We start from the raw sequence: 18,004 nt of genomic DNA on the forward strand, positions 1-18,004 counted from the left end.
AAAAGACAGCTGCAGTAAGGGATAGAGACAGGCAGAGAGGGACAGCTACAACACGAGAGAGGCAAGAAAAGACAGCTGCAGTAAGAGAGAGTCTTAGTTATTTTAGAAAGAGGAACGTCTTTATCATATTCTGGGATAAATGCAGGAATATATATCTGTCTGTCTTGTCCTGAGCACCGGGTCTGTTGGTGCCAGTATATAGATACACTGAAGAGTATACGCACACATTTGTGTGTCTGTGTGAATGCTCCTTAGTGTGTCTGTATATCTGGGTATCTGTGCCTTGGTCCGGTGTTTATCTAGATCTTAAGATGCATGTGAAAGCTGCCCAGAATTTCCCTTACAATATCTGTCTGTCTGTCTCTCTCCAGAAAATTATTACCTGGTCTGGGTCTCAGTCCAACATCCATGAGCGCAACAAAGCCAATGACCTGGCCAACCAGATCCGTGAAGGGGAGCGGAAGGGGAAGGCCACAGTGGAGATTGTGCAGGAGGGCGAAGAGCCCAGCGAGATGATCGAGGTCAGACTGGAGACAGGGCTAAAATGGGGGGGGAGGGGGAAAGGGAAGGGGAAGAGACAGAGTATGTGAAGTGGAGAGGAGATGGGGTTAAGGAACTTAAAAGTGAGAAGGAGGGAGCAGGCAACCCAATGCAAGGCGAGTTAAGCAATGGGCAAAAGGGGCAGTTGTCCAGGACCCACTGCTTGCGATCAGAAGCCTGTGTGTAGAGCATCTCGCCTAGCATAAACGTGGAGAGGAAGACCATCAGAGTTAAAGTTATGAAGCGTGTCATTGCTGGAGTTCAACGCAGGTCATGGCATTCGCACATAGGGGAATCATTGGCCAATGTGATTATTAAGGTCATAAGATACCAGTGGAGAATCTGCTCTTCAACGTGAGGGGGGCCTATCCTTCCCCTCTGGAAGCAAAGCAGGGACGGGGGCTGAGGCGAATGTGATTTGGGGAAGGGGAGAAGTCTGATGTTATGGCATGCATGAAAACAGGATGGAAGGAAGGTGTGGGGATACCAGAGCGATGGCTATCATGACTTTTTGCTTTTGCAGAAACTGGGTCCGAAGCCAGCTCTGAAGGATGGGAATCCCGAGGATGATAAAGTCGCAGACGTAAAACATTCCCAGGCTGCTGTACTGTACAAGGCAAGAACATCTTCCCCATCTCCCCCAACCCAGTATCCCCTCCCCTCCTCCAAAGTAATACCATCTCCATCCTCCCCCCACAGCATTCCTCAGACCCCTGGATTATTGCATTCCCCTCCCTCCAGATTATAGCGTTATCTCCTTCCCAGGTTACACCGTGACGGTGTCTCTCTGTCGGGGTTACCCTCTCTGCTCCCATACAAGGGACATGAAGTTCATGTCCCAGAATCACTGCCGCTCCAGTGCATAGTGTACACATCCATATTCTGTAACAATACTGCACGGAAATCTCTCTCTGCCATGTGATCTCGGAGTAGACCGCAGGATCTTTCTTGGATGACATCTGCCATGACTGTAGGCACTCTGTCACTCCACGCATCAATCCTCGGTATATGAGGTCCTCCCAGATATTTAAGTATATATATATATATATATTGGAAAGGATTTATGAATTATCAGCCCAGGCCATTCACTGTGCTCTGTTACTAGATATAGGATCAATGCACAGAAAGACCTGAAATGAAATGTGTCCTTACCTCCTGGCCCACGTCCCCTGAACACCCTCCGTGAGAATCTTCTGCCATATCATTATCCTCGCTCCCTGAGCCGGGCAGGCAGGCTTTTGGGACGTTCATCAGAGGAGATTATGCCAGAGGAATTCTCATCGCTAAGAGGGTGATGACACTGGAATCTGAGAAGGTGATGGATGTGGTTTGAAGCCATTTTGTCTTGCCTACATCTGATGGGCTTTCTAACCTTTTAAGTAGTCACATGACCCAGTAACCCCTCCTCCTAGTTCATGTGCAGCTGGAGAGATTTTCTGCCTCAAAAGCATAACCTTCAGTTTTTCTACAATGAGGTCCATTGGACTCCCTGTGCCTTCTCACCAAGCAGGTCTGGTTTTCAGGGTATCCTGCCAGCTCAGGAGCAGAGTTCCCTACTCCAGAGTTACAACATACAAGAGGGAAAGATCTAACCCAAATCAACCACATCAGTGCTTTAAAAGGCTTCAAAATCATGGGGTATCTAATTTCTGTTTTCTAAAATTATCAGGCCCCTTAGCAGTGGGTTTAATTGCCCTCAAGCCACCTGCTGTGGAATCTGCTCTCTTTAGTAGATATGGCAAACAAATCTATGTTAAGCTCTTCTGCATGGATTTTCTTCTCTACTGGTACAGATCTCGAGCAATGCCTAGCATAGGACTTACAGTAACAACCTATTGTATCTTTGGGGTATTTAATTGCTCTGGGTATCTTGTAAGCCCAAAATGCAAACATAAATGTTTACATGTGTCCTGCATAGGAGGCTAATGTAATCCTCTTGCTGGTGGATTAGATTAGAAACTGACTCAGTGGTAGATAACACAGGATAATGATGAATGGAGTTCACTCAGCGGAAAGAAGGTTGATGAGTGAACTGCCTCAGGGGTTGTATGTAGCCCCCCTTCCTGTTCAATGTAATTTCCACCTTTCTCTTACACTGTAAACAGATATGATGTCGCTACGAATATCGGTATAGAAAAGTTTATAAATTAAATAAATAAATAAATAAATATATCTTAATAACTCGGCCCTTAAACGAAGGACTCTGAAAGATCACTTTTTCCACTAGGCTGGGCAATTTTAGAATTCCGTTATGCACGTCTGAATTCGTGTTTCTAAGCTGAAGATAAGTTTAATCTGCAGGCGTTCCCACTATCTTGAAATTCTGCCCACTTAGGCCAAACCGTTGAATCTTCTCATATAACTTCTGGGGTCAAACAGCACAGAGTTTAGAGTACACCAACAAAGTTGTCAAGTCAGAGATTCGTTCACCCTCCCCTTTTCCTGAAAGGCCCATCACCTTCTTGAGACAATTATTGATTCAAAATTCCTCTTACCCTTTCTTTTACCCCAAGAATGTGGGGTTACTACCCCAAACCAAATAACCAAATTACTACCTCCACCTTCCTCTATTCCTGATGCCTTTCAACTAGATTGATCACTCCATTCTTATACTTCACTTTCAATGCATATCCAGCATAGTTCTCTGCTTCAACGGCAGGGGAGAAGAAAAAAGGGTTCGCACTCACAAAACGGGGAGTAGCTGGCTTGTTACGGTGGTTACTACCCCAAACCAAATGTGCCTGATACTTCACTCTCGACGCATATCCAGCATAGCTCTCTGCTTCAACGGCAGGGGAGAAAGACTGATACATCACGAATTTCCAGCATAGCTCTCTGCTTCAACGGCAGGGGAAAAGAAAAACTGATACTTCACGCATATCCAGCATAACTTCAACGGCAGGGGAGAAGAAAAAAGGATTCACACTCACAAAGCGGGGAGTAGCTGGCTTGTTACGGCGGTTACTACCCCAAACCAAATGTGCCTGATACTTCACTTTCGATGCATATCCAGCATAGCTCTCTGCTTCAACGGCAGGGGAGAAGAAAAAAACTGATACTTCACGCATATCCAGCATAGCTCCCGGCTTCAACAGCAGGGGAGAAGAAAAACAACCAATAAGGGCTGTATAACATAATCTGGGTAAAAACAAATAAGCATGGGTGTAGCTTGCTTATTGCGGCGGTTACTACCCCTACTACCTCTAACTAATCAAGCTAGATATTTCACTTGGATGCAGCTCCATCACCGCTCTCTACATTTATGGTGGGGGTGGAAGGGAAATAGAACCAAGAGCTAAGAGAAACAGATAAGTATGAGAGAAAAAATGAGTGAGGCTTGCTGGGCAGACTGGATGGGCCATTGGTCTTCTTCTGCCGTCATTTCTATGTTTCTATGTTTCTAAGAATACCATCCCCATTCTTTTCCTAGTTCCTTCTTTTCTAATTCAATCCAGTGTTGGCTACTGGAAGGGCAACCTTATTGAGATAAAATATTAAATAACGATGCCAAATACCTGTGGAAATCAGGTAGATTTATACCTCCTTAGGAAGCTGCAAAGTCTTCAAACTAATTCTAGCATATTTCTTTAACCTAATATAGCCTGTAATCATCTTATTAAGAATTCTAAAGAACTTGGATAGAAGTGCAGTTGGTATCATGGAAGATACAGGGTAGTCAGTTCATATGAATCACAACTGATGTACAATATCTTCCACTTAAGGCTATTTTCATTAAAACCTTTCAATAGCAAAGCATAATTTAGTTGATATAACTCCTCTAGTTGGGCAGATGAACCTATACCTAAATATTTTATGCATTCATTATTCCATCTAAAAGGATATGCAATATCCCTTGTCAACTGGGTTAAATTTTCTCTAGCGAGGGGCATAATTTCAGATTTTTTTTTATACTCTTGATATTTCCACAAAAGAGTATAACTTTTCTAGCAAGTCAGGAATTGAATATTCCAAATCAGTTAACTAAAGTAGAACGTTATCGGCCTTTTGTGCTCCATATCCAGTATCTTGATATCGTTGATCAGAGAAGAGCTCCTAATGTGTCCAGCAAGCGGCTCAATCACCAAAGCAAATAGTAGTGGGGAGAGAAGACACCCTCTTCTGGTATCTCTCTATAATCTAAAGTTCTCCGATGACGTACCATTGACTCTTACCTCCGCTCTGGGGCTTTTATATAATGCCTGTAGCCATTTCCTGAAGTTCTCCTCAAATCCAAATCTTGCATCATCCAATGTCTCCTTCATAAATCTCCACTCAGCCCATTCAAATGCTTTCTCCATTTCTTATCTTTGCAGTGCGGCGGTTCAGTCACCATCGGTATTCTCAACAAGCTGTCGCTTGAATGCTGCCCCTAAGAAGTCCCACCTGAATGTTTTCTCCATCAAGCGCTCAAGCCTCCTAGCCAGTATCTTAGCAAAGCTTTTCATGTCCACATTTGACAAGGAGATGGGTCAGTAGGATGCCCATTCTCATTTTAAGTTTTCCCTCCTCAGGGCTCATAGCAATGGAAGCAACATACATTGTGGCAGAAAGAGTCTCTGCCTCCAAAACATTGAAAGAAATGTTGAAAGATGGGTGCAACATGAACATCACATTTTTTTATAATACTCATCACTAAATCCCCAATTTTAATTTCTTTCTAGAATTAAGCACCCACAGAGGAGCCTCTAATCTTTCTGTATGAGCCTCCTCCAACTTGGGAAGGTTCGCATAAGTAAAAAATGTCTGAATCGTAACATTGCCCCAGCTCCTCCTGGAATCATCTAAAGGCCTCAGCCATGTCCTTGGCAGCGCACACCGGTTTCTTTTATCCCCTCAGCAACCCTTTCCCCTCTTCAATTGCCAGGCTAATACTCCTCCCCTTGCTCTGTTTCCTCTCTTCCAGTTTCTTATCCTGCGCCCTTAAACTCCGAGCTCTCTAGAGAGGTTCTCCCCACCCCCTTTCTTATGTTCTTCTTCCTTTTGCTGAATTAAGCTTTCAGCTGATTAGTTTTTACTTCTCTTGTATACAGAAACTGAAATAAAGTGCTCCCTCATTGCTTCCCGTACCACCCTTGATGTATCATTTTGGAACATAACATTCTCCCATTTGTCTATCATATTTTGGCAAACCTCAGAGTCCTCCAGAAGCGAGCCATTTAATCTCCATCTTCTTCCCATGATAACTTGCACCTCCCATGCCACACACATAACTGCTAGGGCATAATGAAGGGGTCATTACAGATACTGTAATGACCCCTTCATTACAAAGCTCTCCATATGTCCTCTCTCTGCTCATCACATATCAGTCCTAGCAGAAGATGTATGAGGGCCTGAGAAGCGTGTATAATCTATGATCTTGTGCCTTTATGACCATCGTGCTGTCTATATGTCCTCTCTCTGCTCATCACATATCAGTCCTAGCAGAAGATGTATGAGGGCCTGAGAAGCGTGTATAATCTATGATCTTGTGCCTTTATGACCATCGTGCTGTCTATATGTCCTCTCTCTACTCATCACATATCAGTCCTAGCAGAAGATGTATGAGGGCCTGAGAAGCGTGTATAATCTATGATCTTATGCCTTTATGACCATCGTGCTGTCTATATGTCCTCTCTCTGCTCATCACATATCAGTCCTAGCAGAAGATGTATGAGGGGCTGAGAAGCGTGTATAATCTATGATCTTATGCCTTTATGACCATCGTGCTGTCTATATGTCCTCTCTCTACTCATCACATATCAGTCCTAGCAGAAGATGTATGAGGGCCTGAGAAGCGTGTATAATCTATGATCTTGTGCCTTTATGACCATCGTGCTGTCTATATGTCCTCTCTCTACTCATCACATATCAGTCCTAGCAGAAGATGTATGAGGGCCTGAGAAGCGTGTATAATCTATGATCTTGTGCCTTTATGACCATCGTGCTGTCTATATGCTATTTCTGCAGACTATTTGCTGACTCTGCTGTATTTGCTCTGCTTCTCTGCAATAGCTTTTGACAGATATCTCTGCTCACTTTCCCTTCCACTCTCATAGGTTTCTGATGCCTCTGGCAAGATGAACTTGATCAAGGTGAGCGAAACCAGCCCCTTCACCAAGGACCTCCTGGCCAGCGACGACTGCTTCGTGCTGGACAATGCTAAAAATGGACAGCTCTTTGTCTGGAAAGGTGAGAAAGATCCAAAAGTGAGCTCCACTCGGGAACACGGCACTACATGCAGTGAGCTGCATCGGGTCTGTGCGTTTGGGACGTCGCTCACTGTAAGAACAGAGCTACTGGCTCTGGCAGCCTGACCTGCAGGGTATTTTGTCTTTGGTGCTATCTCATAGCATTTTCTCCAAAAGCCCCCACCTCATCCCAGGCAGCATGATAAGGTGGCAGAGAGCCTCACACTGATCTGAAGGTGACCCTCGTGCCACCTCCCTCCCTCCCCAGGCCTGAATGCACCACCTCCCGCAGGCAGCTGGCTCCTGTTGGATTCCTTCTGCACCTGGAACTGTGGTTGCCGTTTCTATTATGAGTAAATCATCTGTTCATACAGGAGGGACAAAGTGGAAGGGCGGTGCCTGTTTGCCCCTAGGATGGAGGAGACAAAGAATGTAAACAGATTAAACTAAGGCACAGCACCAAGGTCACACAATCGCTGGCAGAGTGGAGTCCTGAATTTAGGTGTTTTTTGCATGTGGACTTTGCTTTGCCTGATTTTCAAAGAGAAACGAGGTGGGCAGTTCATCTTTGAAAATGTACCTAAAATAAGGGGGCTAAAAGCACAGCAGCATCAGCTGTTTGAAGATTCACCCAATATGTCTTTTCTTCTAGAAGGGTCTGACACCCAGCAGAGGAAATTTACCGAAACTCTCCTACAATCTAGATTTAGCCAATTATCAAACTTCTGGTAATTCTGAAGGTGATTAAGTTCTTAAATGAAATAAGCCAGAAACAAGGCTGATTGATCACACATTTAATCTTAAATAAAGCATAACAGCCCTCAGTTTACAAAGAAATATACCAAAGTGACCGGCCTGGAAGCCTTCATCTGTGGGAGGGGCACATCAGTAACTCCGCCTCTCAGCTGTAGGGATTAAAGGGGGCAGGTGAGGCGCACCCACCCGAGGATGAGGAGCAGAAGAAAATTACCAAATATGACTATCACAAGTAATCTAAGAAAACTCAGTGCATGCACATTCACATTGCACATTCAAAGGTGAAGTTTCAAACCACGTGCATAGCAACATTATTACTTGTGCGCAGAAATTAGCGCATTCCCGAATACACGCTATTTTCAAAACTGCAACACACCGCGTACATCAGGGTCCGGGCGTAACTCTGCGAGGGTAAAAAAAAAGGGCAGGGCAAGAGTTTTCGGGGGCGGGGCCGACATTTACACGCACAAGTTGCTGTTTTACCACTTGTGCATATTTATTCCTGCTCAATGTCTGGTGTAAGTGATTGTAAACATCATAAAAGTGAAAATATGACTGGGTGGAGGGTCCGGGTGCAATGGGAGAACTTCAGGCTGAAGAGCCAGGAGGGTCTTCATGAGCTGCAGATGAATGGAGCGAACTGCTAGACTAATTGGTAAAATTTGATTGCCACACGCATGGTATAAAATCCATGTTAAAGCGTCAAATTAACGATAGTAAAATCTGCGTGCGTATCCTTTTAAAATTGGAAGCACAAATACACGAGTACCTCCTTTGTGCACATTTATCCAGCTAATTTCCAACTTATCCGGCTAAGAGGTACTAGGCCTACCTAGCCGAGTAAGTCTTCTCCTTCTACATGTTTTTATGTATGCAGCATCTGTGCACACATAGGCACTCGTATTTTATAACCTGTGTACATCGTTTCTGCGCAGGTTATAAAATGCAATATTAACTTTGCATGCAAGTAAATGGGCTCACGTGAGCGCTTTTGAAAATTATCCTGTCTGGGGTATATTTATTAAGCTGCATTAGGCATTTGTCGCACGGTAAACATCTTAACGCAGTGACAACGCACGGTATTTAAAATGCCCCAAATAAGGTCAAAATGGTAATGAGCTGCTTTGCTATGCAAATATGATGCAAATACATGCAAAGCAGCTAATTATTAGGCACTTTCATGGTAATAAAATAATGTGGCTTGCCTGAAAAATCACAAACCGTGGGAGCATTGGGATGTTAACATCCATCTCCATACTCGGGCAGTTTCTTAAAGGGCCCAAGTGACCTGAAAGAGTTAAAAAAACCCCAAAACTCTGGGGTCTTGTGAAACCCTCTATTCCAAGCCCCACTGCCTCTAAAGAAAGCCCCAAGGCACTAAAAGTAAATAAATAAAAGTTATGGGGTGAAGGACGCTCCCCTCAGGCCTCACAATCACTCCCTACCTCAGCCCACCCGGTCATACCCAGCAATCCTAGGGATAGTGGGGTCCGGAGCACCCCTAGGCTCTGGGCCATGCACCATCTGAAGACAAACGGCAGCGGCCTGCTGATTATTAGCATGTGATGGGGATCGGCCGGCCAGGGATTGCTGGGAGTGCTTCAGACTGGTTTGTGCTGGGTGCAGAAGTTACAGTCCGTGAAGGCAATCTCAACTTCACAGGCCAAGCGGCTGGAAGCCCTGGTGGCCTATGGGGAGGATGCTTTATACGATCTTATCCGGAGGCATCCTCCAGTACTACGGTGTCTGCAGTCTCTGCCAGGCAACTCCTCTGGTTAGGGAACTGGTCGGCAAACGTGTGGTCTAAGTCTTAATTACAGGCGTTACCTTTTAAAGGGAAGCTCCTTTGTGGAGAAGACTTAGAGGAGCTGGTGAAGCTTTTAGGCAAGAACAGAGGTCACAAGTTACCAGAGGATAAGCCGAGGGTCAGCAAGAGTTCCTCCTCCCTGCAGACTCGCTTTCAGACGAATCAGCATTTTCTGCAAAATAGAGCTTTGGAAGGAGCTCAGAGACAAAGCACAGGGAAGCAACAGTTTTGGAGTCAGTCCTTTCAAGGCCGGAGGCCAAATAGAGATGGCTCCAGCCAGGGGGCGCCGGGATCTAAGTCCGCTTAATGAAGCGTGGGCCAAAATCACCACAGATATGATAAGTCAAGGTTACGCTTTAGAGTTTGCTCATCCCTGTAAGACTTGTTTCTGGGGTCCCCTTATGCCTGCACAGATAAAGGACAGGAGGTTCAGGAGACCATCAACCATTTAAGGATGCTGAAAGCCATTGTACCCGTCCTCATGGAGGAACGGGGAACGGGAAGGTATTCCATTTATTTTGTGGTCCTGAAAATGGAGGGGACTTTCCGACCAATCCGAGATCTGAAAAGGGTGAATGTGGCACTCAAGGTTCCTTGTTTTTGGATGGAGCCTGCATGCTGCTGGGAATCACCTTTCATCCTCCTCCTCAGGCCCAAAAGCGAGAAGCCTGCATGCTGCTGGGAATCACCTTTCATCCTCCTCCTCAGGCCCAAAAGCGAGAAGCCTGCATGCTGCTGGGAATCACCTTTCATCCACCTCCTCAGGCCCAAAAGCGAGGAGCCTGCATGCTGCTGGGAATCACCTTTCATCCTCCTCCTCAGGCCCAAAAGCGAGGAGCCTGCATGCTGCTGGGAATCTCCTTTCATCCTCCTCCTCAGGCCCAAAAGCGAGGAGCCTGCATGCTGCTGGGAATCTCCTTTCATCAGGCTTCTGGCTCAGGCGATCACTGGGAACCAAAGAAGGAAAATCCATTCCTGGAGTCAAAGCTTACTGCCGTTGTCACACCCACGCGGCACAGGAGTCAAAGGGAGCCCAGCAGCCGAAGGAGGAATGGGCTATGAAACAGGAAAAGCAGAGTTAACTTCTCACTTCTTCTGCTAGCTTTCCTTCTGACATTTATTGCCTCAGGCACCCACTTAGTTTGCTTTGCATTAGGGTCTGATTGTACCTGAAAAATGTTATAAATCACCTTGAGCTAAAATTAAAAAGGTGGACTCTTCATTAATTAAAAAAAAAATCAAAAACAATCACCAACATTCCAAATGTCAGGAAAGAAACGAGCTCCTTCTATTGCCATCTATGCCACTTCTTCATTCGACTTATACATTTATTTATTTATTTTATTTAACAGTTTTTTTTATACCAACATTAGTGGGCACATCATATCGGTTTACAAACAAAACATTGGGAATTATTAGAAAGAGAATGGTGAATAAAACGGAAAATGTCATAATGCCTCTGTATCGCTCCATGGTGAGACCGCACCTTGAATACTGTGTACAATTCTGGTCGCAGCATCTCAAAAAAGATATAATTGCGATGGAGAAGGTACAGAGAAGGGCGACCAAAATGATAAGGGGAATGGAACAACTCTCCTATGAGGAAAGACTAAAGAGGTTAGGACTTTTCAGCTTGGAGAAGAGACGACTGAGGGGGGATATGATAGAGGTGTTTAAAATCATGAGAGGTCTAGAACGGGTAGATGTGAATCGGTTATTTGCTCTTTCGGATAATAGAAAGACTAGGGGGCACTCCATGAAGTTAGCATGGGGCACATTTAAAACTAATCGGAGAAAGTTCTTTTTTACTCATCGCACAATTAAACTCTGGAATTTGTTGCCAGAGGACATGGTTAGTGCAGTTAGTATAGCTGTGTTTAAAAAAGGATTGGATAAGTTCTTGGAGGAGAAGTCCATTACCTGCTATTAAGTTCACTTAGAGAATAGCCACTGCCATTAGCAATGGTAACATGGAATAGACTTAGTTTTTGGGTACATGCCAGGTTCTTATGGCCTGGATTGGCCACTGTTGGAAACAGGATGCTGGGCTTGATGGACCCTTGGTCTGACCCAGTATGGCCTGTTCTTATGCTCTTATGTTCTTAATGTGCAAAGTACAGTAATGTGACTTCATGGCTACTAATGGTCCAAATGATTGTTCTTCTGCAGGTCACAAGGCCAACAGTGAGGAGCGCAAGGCAGCTATGAAAGTGGCCAATGAGGTCATTGCACGTATGCAGTACTGCTCAAAAACACAGGTGAGGGGAACAGAGCATACCCAAAGACATCGCAGGCAGCACAGCCACAGGCATCACAGCGCCTTCACACTGATGTCACAGGCAGTGCACCTGGAGACACCTTTATGCAGACATCACAGGCAGCACAGCCACAGGCATCACACGGACATCACAGCACCTTCACACTGATGTCACAGGCAGTGCACCTGGACACCTTTATGCAGACATCACAGGCAGTAGCCACAGGCATCACACAGACATCACAGCGCCTTCACACTGATGTCACAGGCAGTGCACCTGGACACCTTTATGCAGACATCACAGGCAGTAGCCACAGGCATCACACGGACATCACAGCACCTTCACACTGATGTCACAGGCAGTGCACCTGGAGACCTTTATGCAGACATCACAGGCAGCACAGCCACAGGCATCACACGGACATCACAGCACCTTCACACTGATGTCACAGGCAGTGCACCTGGACACCTTTATGCAGACATCACAGGCAGTAGCCACAGGCATCACACAGACATCACAGCGCCTTCACACTGATGTCACAGGCAGTGCACCTGGACACCTTTATGCAGACATCACAGGCAGTAGCCACAGGCATCACACGGACATCACAGCACCTTCACACTGATGTCACAGGCAGTGCACCTGGAGACCTTTATGCAGACATCACAGGCAGCACAGCCACAGGCATCACACGGACATCACAGCACCTTCACACTGATGTCACAGGCAGTGCACCTGGAGACACCTTTATGCAGACATCACAGGCAGTAGCCACAGGCATCACACGGACATCACAGCACCTTCACACTGATGTCACAGGCAGTGCACCTGGAGACACCTTTATGCAGACATCACAGGCAGTAGCCACAGGCATCACACGGACATCACAGCACCTTCACACTGATGTCACAGGCAGTGCGCACCTGGACACCTTTATGCAGACATCACAGGCAGCACAGCCACAGGCATCACACGGACATCACAGCATCTTCACACTGATGTCACAGGCAGTGCACCTGGACACCTTTATACAGACATCACAGGCAGTAGCCACAGGCATCACATGGACATCACAGCACCTTCACACTGATGTCACAGGCAGTGCACCTGGACATCTTTTATGCAGACATCACAGGCAGCACAGCCACAGACATCACACAGACATCACAGCACCTTCACACTGATGTCACAGGCAGTGCACTTGGACACAGGCTTCACTGAGCACTGAACAAAGACTAGGAAACTATCTAAATCAGCCACCTGTACCTGGTGCATGAAATGTTATTTACCAGCATGGGAGGGTAGCCAAGCAGTCTGCCTGCTTGATGAATTTAAAGTGTGCAAACGTTGCCATGAATGGTTCCTGGCACCTGAGGAAGTGTGAAATGAAAACGCTGAATAGCCAGGCGTAACTTGCAGGGAAGGCTTGGCTTGTGCCGTGGTTCAGTGGTAGGACTGGCTGAGCTCCCACTGTCGCTGTGTAATTTATGTGGTTACATACGTGGCTTCGGATCGGTTCAGAAGAATTGCATTATGGCTCACAGGACATGAGCCCTGTATCGCCAGGGGATTTCAGCCCGCAGCCCTGCACTCCCCACCAGTGGCGTAGCCAGAAATGAATTTTTGGCTGGGCACTAAAAGTCTGAGCCATGGAATTCATATTCTTATTGATAAATACTTTCACACACACACCTGACAATAGATTTCTAAATAATCTGCTACAGCTGTTATACTTTTAATATTTTAAACTCAATTACTTCAAGCAGCTATCAGTGCTAAACCTAATATATAGTTATGAAAGCATTTCAATTATACTTAGAGAGATCTCAAGTGGCAGTATCTCATAACTTACAAAGAACCATATACTAGTCTACTATAAAGACAAATATCTCATCATGCATCACAGTATTCTGTGAGATGTTTTAAAACCCTCTGGAATGTTGTACCAAAATATTTCTACTTGAAAAAAGCTCAGAAAGGCAATGTACTTTTAAGATGGAACTAGGTTCAAACTAATTACAAATTCAATGATGAAGGAACCCTCTTTCCTTAAACTTATCAAACGCAGTAATTCATGACCATCATAATAGGCATCATTGTGTGGTAAAGTATACCCTTGTCACTCTGCCTTATGCTTAATCATAGGTCAGTCCATATTTTTAAGTGTTTTTGTTGCTTAATTCACCCCAGTGATATACTCCAAATTTCTAGCAATAATCTTGTGTTACATCAATTCAAGGTTACTTTTGTTGAAAATTATGAACCAAACTTATCTGGATAATACGATGTTATTACTTCTTCTTAACCACCATCAACTTTGAGCTTGATGCCACGCCAAGATACGCCATGCTGTGGAATATATTACGCCCTTGAAGAAGGACTTGATGCTAGTCTGAAACATTGTGCAATGTTGGGCATAGAAGAGCAATATAGTTAATTCTCATATTGCTGACAGTTTGAGGGCATCGAGCTCAAAGTCGATGGTGGTTAAGAAGAAGTAATAACATTGTATTATCCAGATAAGTTTGGTTCATAATTTTCAACAAAAGTAACCTTGAATTGATGTAACACAAGATTATTGCTAGAAATTTGGAGTATATCACTGGGGTGAATTAAGCAACAAAAACACTTAAAAATATGGACTGACCTATGATTAAGCATAAGGCAGAGTGACAAAGGTATACTTTACCACACAATGATGCCTATTATGATGGTCATGAATTACTGCGTTTGATAAGTTTAAGAAAATAGGAAAGAGGGTTCCTTCATCATTGAATTTGTACCAAAATATTTACCATAATTGAGCAAATGCCTTATTAATCTGTATCAATAAAACAGATAAATATCTTTGAAGATTTCTTTTCCTTTCCTATGACTCAACTATTTAGTTTTAGTCTTCCTCTGATGCTGACATTTGCTGAATCGAGTCCAGGGGCTCCTGACATTCATCCCCATTTCTTTACAAAGGAAGAACAGAAAAAAGACTGTTCTGGATAAAGAGAGGTCTTGAAGGTGGTCACACCCTTTGGCTGACAGCTGGGATGTATCCTTAGCAGTGTGGAGAGGATAACTGGGTAGACAGGAGAAAAAGGCTCTCCAGCCCTGTCATTTACTAAGCTATCATCATGTAAACATACACTCTGCATCCACAAATAAGATTGATACAAATGCCTACATGCTAGTAAAATACCTCACCTCAGGCACACACACAGAACCGACCTTCACCAAAGAACAGAAGGACCACACATTATAAATATGGAGATAGAAACTGGAATGGAAAACCAAAAAAAGCCACTCTGCATGCAGTGCAAACCTAGAGAAATGGAAAGAGAAATATAGCACCTAATACAGTCCCAGGATCTGCAATAATACACAGAAACTAATATGCACAAAGTTACACCTGCATTATGGAACATATAACAACCCTATCTATGAAAAGGCAACACTACAAATATTAAATCAGGTCCTAAACACTAATACACCTCCTATTAGGAAAACAGAACAAACCAAGCTGCTACAGATCCCCACACAGAAATAACTGTACAACTATATTAATAAATGTTTCAAAACAGCTGCTGAACAGAATAACATCCAACAAAACTCATAAAAATTATTAAACATTGTCCAAACATCAATAAAATATTTCAAAACAGCAGACACATCACATAATACTCAATAATTAAAATGGCAGTCAATCAAGAAAAATAAACTTAAAATGCCACCTTTACTTACCCTCTCCAGCAAATCTCCTACTCCTTTCCCTTGAAAGCACAGACCAGGAGCAGCAGTGGCTGCTGAAGCTCTGTCCTTACGGTCTTCTTCTTTAGGGCCCACAAGTCACACACACAGGGCCGGTGCAAGAGTATTTGGCACCCTAGGCGAACCTTCAGTAATGCAACCCCTCCCCTGGATTACGTATTGGCAGCAGTTCCGGCACAGCACCCCCTCCTCTGGTATTGGATTTGTTGCAGGAGTTTGCCACCCCCCAAAAAAAAAATTGTGGTGCCCTAGGCCACCACCTACTTTGCCTAATGGAAGCACCGGCCCTGCGCGCACACACACCAATTAAACCCTACGATCAGTCTCTGTCTCTCACACACACCCCAGTCACCTCCCTGCCCAGTCTCTGTCTCTCACACACACCCCAGTCTCCTCCCTGCCCTGCATTTCCAGCCCGTGACTTGAACACTGCCACTCCTCCCAACCTGATGCCCCCCCTTCTTCCTGCCCCACCGGCCAATCAGAGGCTTCCTCCTTCCACTGGCAGGAAGAAGGCTTCCGATTGGCCCGCGGGGGAAGGAAGAATGGAGGAGGTTTCCCATTGGCCCACGGGGGCAGGAAGAATGGAGGAGGTTTCCCATTGGCCCACGGGGGCAGGAAGAAGGTAAAGGGAAGTATTACTGGGGCCGTGAGACACCGGGAGCACACACCAGCTGATTTTATTTATTTTTTCTCTCCCTTGGGTGCCTGCTGATGCTGCCTGCTTTTATTGGGTGCAGTGTCTTGCAAAGAAATTTGGGTGGGCCTGCTCCCCACTGCTCTGCATGCACTGACTGTCAATGTTTGAGCCGCTGGCATGGTAATAATATAAATGCTGAGCTGCTCTCCTTTCTCGTCTGTGGTTCTCACTAAACCCCCCCTGCAGGGTGGGGAGCAGGACACTCCCCGGACCGGTTCTCCCCTGGTAAAGGCTTTTGTTTGCGTCTCTTTCCTGCAGGTGCAGATTGTCTCGGATGGGAACGAGAGCGGCCTCTTCAAGCAGTTCTTCAAGGCCTGGGCGTAGGTGAAGTCGCGGGCTGGGCCCGGCCCCACCCGACCCGCTGCTGCCATTGGATCTGCTCCTGTTAATACGGCGGAAGAAATTACATTTATGCAACTCGTAGCTCGTGCGCGCTTCGCCGCTGGGGACCCTCTCTAGTGGGGTTTGTAAAGCAGGAATGACTCCTATAGTTATTAATTAAAAAGCAGCCCTGTCCCCTGGCTCTGCCGTGCAGTTATTCCTCATGTCACACGCATCTCTGAGGAAAGTGGAGCACTTCCTAGCAGAGGCTGGAGAGTTTGATTATTGGACTGAGACGCTAAACGCCTTGAGGGCAGGAGTCGTAGGAATTTGTCTGGATAACTGTCGAGCCGGACAGAGACCCCAAGGTTTCATCTGGTTCCTTTAACGGGCTACATTTTATCAGGCTGACATTAAAATGTCTCCAGATACACTGCAGGCCTCCGCAACAGATTTCACTTCCACAAATAACCCTTCCAGCTAACTACACTATCCTGAGTTAACCAAATCATTTATTTGGCGAAATCTGGACATGCATGAGAGCAGGGTTAAAGTTATCTGGAAACAGACTGGGTTCAAAGGATGCAGCCAGTTGTGCTGACAAAAACATTTTTAAAAAAAGAAAGTTTGCAAACCCACATTGCACTAAATGCTTGAGAGTTATGTCAGCCCTGGTGCCCGATCTCCCCCTCCCCTGCCCAAAAGGTAGTAATACAATTACAGGCCTATTGACCTGAGAGTCACCCCATCCTCCGCCACTCACGCTTCCACAAAATATACGAACCTTCCTGTCCCCTCCTGCCCCACCCAGCACCCCCAAGACTCCCACAGGTCACCAGGATTTTGCTGCGATTTCTGGCGACATCAAGACTTCCTGTGAGAGGAGCAGTCTGACCACACTGCTGGATGGCACCGCGAAGGCTACGGTTGTACCGCACTCCCATGCTTTAGAGGTGCTGGCTGGCATGGGAGGGTCGGGGTCTGATTTGGAAGTTCATATATTTTGTGACAGCATGAGGGGGATGGGAGGGTCGGGGTGGCTCTTGGGTTAATAGTTCCATAACTTGAACACATTGTGGCCTTGATGAGAGGGGAGATCAGGTGTAGGACCCTCTTACCTGGTTCTATGTAAGAACATGGAGATCAGCCAGGACACGAACATCATCCATTGTACCTGAAGACTGGAGGTGGCTAATGTAACCCCAATATTTAAAAAGGGCTCCAGGGGCGATCCGGGAAACTACAGACTGGTTAGCCTGACTTCAGTGCCAGGAAAAATAGTGGAAAGTGTTCTAAACATCAAAATCACAGAACATATAGAAAGACATGGTTTAATGGAACAAAGTCAGCATGGCTTTACCCAGGGCAAGTCTTGCCTCACAAATCTGCTTCACTTTTTTGAAGGAGTTAATAAACATGTGGATAAAGGTGAACCGGTAGATGTAGTATACTTGGATTTTCAGAAGGCATTTGACAAAGTTCCTCATGAGAGGCTTCTAGGAAAAGTGAAAAGTCATGGGATAGGTGGCGATGTCCTTTCGTGGATTGCAAACTGGCTAAAAGACAGGAAACAGAGAGTAGGATTAAATGGACAATTTTCTCAGTGGAAGGGAGTGGACAGTGGAGTGCCTCAGGGATCTGTATTGGGACCCTTACTGTTCAATATATTTATAAATGATCTGGAAAGAAATACGAC

General features: G+C 45.3%; 1 protein-coding gene across 2 annotated transcripts in view; it reads left to right on the forward strand.

The window, feature by feature from the left end:
- The window catches only part of CAPG (capping actin protein, gelsolin like), a 43,889-nt gene extending 27,381 nt beyond the window's left edge, over positions 1-16,508 (forward strand). For both annotated transcript variants that reach the window (XM_029574717.1, XM_029574718.1), the window contains exons 6-10: positions 372-521; positions 1,064-1,156; positions 6,576-6,708; positions 11,440-11,528; positions 16,246-16,508. In XM_029574717.1, the coding sequence (XP_029430577.1) occupies positions 372-521; positions 1,064-1,156; positions 6,576-6,708; positions 11,440-11,528; positions 16,246-16,311 (531 nt within the window). In that variant the 3' untranslated portion in view covers positions 16,312-16,508. The remainder of the gene's footprint in view (positions 1-371; positions 522-1,063; positions 1,157-6,575; positions 6,709-11,439; positions 11,529-16,245) is intronic.
- Positions 16,509-18,004: the final 1,496 nt, after the last annotated feature.

The sequence above is a fragment of the Rhinatrema bivittatum genome, chromosome 13 (assembly GCF_901001135.1).
Source record: "Rhinatrema bivittatum chromosome 13, aRhiBiv1.1, whole genome shotgun sequence".
Taxonomy (NCBI): domain Eukaryota; kingdom Metazoa; phylum Chordata; class Amphibia; order Gymnophiona; family Rhinatrematidae; genus Rhinatrema; species Rhinatrema bivittatum.